This window comes from Diachasmimorpha longicaudata, unplaced genomic scaffold (genome assembly GCF_034640455.1).
Source record: "Diachasmimorpha longicaudata isolate KC_UGA_2023 unplaced genomic scaffold, iyDiaLong2 ctg00000134.1, whole genome shotgun sequence".
Lineage (NCBI taxonomy): Eukaryota > Metazoa > Arthropoda > Insecta > Hymenoptera > Braconidae > Diachasmimorpha > Diachasmimorpha longicaudata.
Window position 1 is genome coordinate 1 of NW_026973945.1, and position 4,889 is coordinate 4,889.

Below are 4,889 nucleotides of genomic sequence, written 5' to 3' on the forward strand. Positions count from 1 at the left end.
ACTCACTGTGATATAGAATAGTAAGTTAATCTGGCAATTCCATATTGTCTTTTCAAATTTATTTCCTACTTCTGTCCTAATCTTTGAATTTCTATTTTCCAATGAGGTTTTGATTTTTTGCTTTTTTTTTTTCATTTTCTCATTTTAATTCATTAACTTTTTGAAACGTTCAAATTTATTTAAACTATCAATTTTCACAGTTTACACAATGGGAGAAATGAAAGTGACAGGCAATTGCCTAAAGGGATCACGTCCAATTCTCTCCTTCGATGAGAACTTTTCAAAAAATCCTCACTACGCCCTCCTGCGAGAGTTGTTCACCCAGATATTTGGTGTGCCCAACCACCACCCCAAAAGCAAGCCCTTCTTCGACCACATCTACACATTCAGCGTCCTGGACAACAGGATATACTTCAGAAACTACCAGATCCTGACTGAAGATGGAGGATTAGCAGAAATAGGTCCCAGATTTATTTTAAATCCAGTGAAAATATTCGCCGGGAGTTTCGGGGGAGAAACCCTCTGGGACAACTACTTTTACATCTCTCCAGCGAAGTATCGTCAAGCCGTCAATAAGAAAGCTGGTGGAAAGTATATAAATAGGCTCGAGCAGAAGACGGCACAGAAGGCGCACAAGCCTGAGGTCTCGTATGCGTTTAATCCATTGGATGACATATTTAAATGAGAACCATTGGTGAAGGCCCCACTCCGGGGCAATCCCCGGACGCGCCACTCAACGCCATTTTTATGTCCCCAAATAGTTTTTTTCAATTTTTGGGTGTAGGATTCGTTTGTTGGAGTCTGACAATCACAAACGATAAAAGTAGTCTGACAATCACCGACTAACGACTGTCAAACGACCTGTCTAAATGACATAGTTAATTGTCATTAATGAGTAGCCAACGGCACACAGCGTCACGCATGGCGTCCCGAGGTACTTGTCGACGGTTTCGGTCAACGAGGAATCGACTTAGTAGAAGTTCACGTCAATATTAGTAATGATCCCGGCGGTGGGAGGCGCCACCGTCGATTCTGGCGGCCGGCGGCGACAGAAAGTTTCATATATAGATAGCGGACGGGTGATTTCCTTCTGCATCGTAATGAAAATTACAATACAAGGATGATTTTATATCAATTATTTATTTTTCCATACAAATTATAAACATGTTTTACAAATACTGTACATATACTGAATTCTATTATACTTTTAAACCTCTAAATTAATGATATATCATTTTGCTCCATTCTCATTACCTCTCCGTCACTTCAATTATTTTCATTTACTCATTAAATCAATTACTTTGATCCTCGCTTCGTTTCATTTACGATGATATAATATACAGGTAGATTTTTTTGTTATTCACGAATTTTCCGTCAATATTCTGTTTGAATTTAAGTTTCTCCGTTTCATTAAAACTTTTGCTTTTTCATTAATACTTTATGATCAAGCTCAATTCTTTGATATGGCAGTTCCAGGATATGAGGAAAAATATGAAGTGAATGAAATTGAAATTTTTAAATTTTTCGGTGTATTTAGTTTCAGCCAATTTGTTAATTACTCCAGGGACAACTTCTGCCCAGTTTCCTTTTATCGAAATGGCATTACACTCTCACAAAATATATAATAAAAAATACACTCAGGTAAGCCTAAAAAAAAAAAAAAAATTAACGCAAGTGGTTTACTATCGTTGGATGCTTCTTAAAAAAAGGAAACACAAATGTATTACTTTCTTTTCCACGTTGAGATAATCAAAAACCAAAGTTTCTTATGATAGAAAAAAAAGGTGAATTGGAACTTGAACAATGTTTCATGGTCGTTAAACATCATTATTTACATAGTTTCTTATTCCTTTTCAATAAAGTCTGACTGCACTATTAGATCGTCTCATGTATACAATTCGAGATTGTGATTTTTCAAAATATTTCTTTTTCTTTCGACTCTAAATTACACTTTTATTTGCATCTCTGTCCAGTTTTTTAATTCAATTTCGATATCATCAATATAGAGTGAGAGAGTACTATTTTCTATCTTCACAGAAGACATAGATAAATATATATTTTCATAAACTTTTTTTTCTTATAAATGTAATTCACTTATTTTTTTAAATCATTACCCATTACTGTTAATAATATTCGTCTCGGTGCTCATTCACATTTTCATTTTCATGTACTTCTGCCATCGATTATCGTCGAATTACAATGAAAGATGGAAGATGTTTTTTTTATCATCAACATTTTTTATACTAATTTTTACAATCGTCTAAATACCAGTGAGAACTCTAAATTTTTTCAATATATTTCATATAGACAATTTTTTTTCAACTCCAGTGACATTTCAACGATTGTAGTTTGAACTGAAATAATTTTTTAATTTTTCAAATGATTAATTTTTTGTATAAAAAATAGCTGCACTCAATTGATACGAAAAATATAACAATAACTAAGAAGTACAAAAGCTGACAATTTATCATTCTTCAATCGTAATTTAATTAATTATCGATCAAATAAAAATTGTCCTTTCTTATTCAGGCGAATGGAAAACAACCATTGAAGACAAATAATTGCAATAATTCACTCTATCATCGTCTGGCCCTGAATAAAAAAGAATCTATTTTCTGATTAAAGAGAGATCAAAATACATTGCCACTTGTTTCATAAAAGTTAGTTTACAGTAACAATACAATAATTAATCTTAATGTATTCCTAAAAGTATATGTCCTGATAAGGTTTCCACTTCGAACTATCCTTGTGCTTTTCTACCAGGAGAGCAATAGCCAGGGCGACTTGTGGCATGTTTTGATTAATTGGTCATTCATGATGGAAGATAGTTCTGGAGCAGCAGTCTCAATACTAAAAATGACTTCTCTAGGAATCTCCCATACCAGTTCATTCGCATGATAATCTTTGTCAGCTCTGATCCCAAGGTCCTGCGAAGCCTGCAAATTCAGTGATGCTGACACCTTCAATTTTCGCTCCATGACTTTGCAACCACTCGACAAACTGCTGTATCGCTGATGCACGTGGTGTTGTTGGCGTTGTCTTCATCTCTTCGAGGCGCTGAATCTTTTCCATAAATCGAGAAAATTTCCAGATAACTTTCCCATAGTCTCGTGGTGTATGTAGGATCGTTGCATACTTGAAATTCAACAAATGGTTAATGAGAATAGCAGTACAATGAGCGTGGAGAGCATTGTCACAAGATCTTAGGGATGAGAAACTTTGCCAAGAGATGTAAAAAACTAATAAACTCAAATTTTCTGGGAGACAAGTTTTCTCCATTGATTCATCTAAATGTCTTCGACCTCTCTCAATGATTGAACTATTAAAAATACTGATAGAGTAAACAATTGGCACTTTAGAATAGTCACATCTGAGTAACCTTTCCCAATGCTGATTAACCTCCCTGCGATTAATTTGCTGAATTGTCTTTGCTGATGAAAGATTACTTCGAAGAGACCGATGGCATTTCTTTCTACCCATTTCAGATACAATGGTTAGACTGATTTGTGGATAGATTTTAAGTAGTTGTGAATGAGGAAGGCAACTTTGGTGCTTGGGTGAGAGATGAGCTTTAGGATGTTGAATGAGGAAATTTTTAACTTTTTCAGGGCTTTCACAAAGGGGGTGTGTTCAGAACCAGAAAATATGTGATAGGGTTTCGGGAAGGTGACATTTACAGAGTGGAGAGTTGACTATATTTTTGCGGAAGAGGCTGTCGTTGAGGTTGAAATGGTTGGATCTCATTCTAGAGATTGAGGAGATTTGGGGTCTGTCAATACCTAAGGAGTGGAACCAGGGGGGTGGGTGAAAACCTTTGTAGAAGTGTTTAAAGTAGAGGGAGCCTTTACGGATGCTTTGGGTTCTGAGGAGTTTGGCGGTTTTGGCTTTCAGGCTCCTCGAGAAAGATTCTCTGAAGTCAGAGTGGGGGATGCAGGTGTTATGAAAGATGCCGTTGGTAGTGGCCTCTTTGGCGTGACGATCAGCTAATTCATTGCCTGGGATTCCCGCGTGGGAGGGAATCCAGATGAGAGAGATGTGGTATCCATTGAGGGAGAGATTTGAGTAGAGTTTGAGGATTTCATAGACTATGTGAGAGGAAGATTTTTGGTTTGAAAGATGGGATAGGGCTGTCAGAACGCTGAGGGAGTCTGAGAGGATAACGGAGCATTCGATTTTAAGGGAATCAATGGTTTGGAGGGAAGTTAATAAGGCTAGGGCTTTCGCTGTAAAAATCGAGGCATAAGAAGTTATCTTGTGTTTGATGACGGTATCTTTAGAGGGGACAACGACTGCAAAGGCCACATAGGAGCCCTCACGTGTTTTCGACCCATCAGTGTAAATTTGAGTGTGGAGGTCAAAATTGTTCTTAGATAACTCATCAGACAGGGTGGTAGTTATGTTTTTGGCATTCTTTAAAGAATGGCCAATGGAAGTGTTGATTAGAGGCGGGGAATTGATGAGAGAGAACGGAAATTGGTAAGGGTTAGCTAGGGAGTGGGAGTGAATTCGGTGCTTGTGCTGTAAGAGTTTGGTGTACGAGCGGTAAATGGGGAAATCAGTTTTTATGTTATGGATGTTGGAGTTTTTCCTAGAAAGAATCGAGTGTAGGGAGGCGAGCATGTCGAGAGCAGGATGGAGTGATTGGGAGAAACATTTAGCCATATACCTATTCGAAAGTTGGGAAATGACGTAGATTTAGAGGGGGTTCAGCAGCTTCAGCAAGGATAACGTTCGTGGGGGTAGAATTTCTAAGACCAATAGCAAAACGGAGGGCTTTGTATTGAAGCTTGTTGAGTTTGTCGAAGTGAGAGAAGTTTGAGTACCGAAGAATGTGACTGTCATATTCTATGGAGCTCCGAATTAGACCTCTGTAGAAGGTGATGAGATTA

The 4,889-nt window shown here is 37.3% G+C and overlaps 1 protein-coding gene across 1 annotated transcript; it reads left to right on the forward strand.

The window, feature by feature from the left end:
- Positions 1-179: 179 nt before the first annotated feature.
- Positions 180-1,220, forward strand: LOC135172000 (ribosome biogenesis protein BRX1 homolog). The gene has a single exon (XM_064138394.1). It carries the CDS (start codon positions 209-211, stop codon positions 683-685), a length of 477 nt encoding a protein of 158 aa, XP_063994464.1. The 5' UTR covers positions 180-208; the 3' UTR covers positions 686-1,220.
- Positions 1,221-4,889: the final 3,669 nt, after the last annotated feature.

Bases quoted from the DNA above. Each gene is read 5' to 3' on its own strand.
- LOC135172000 (XM_064138394.1), top strand. From the start codon at position 209: ATGGGAGAAATGAAAGTGACAGGCAATTGCCTAAAGGGATCACGTCCA.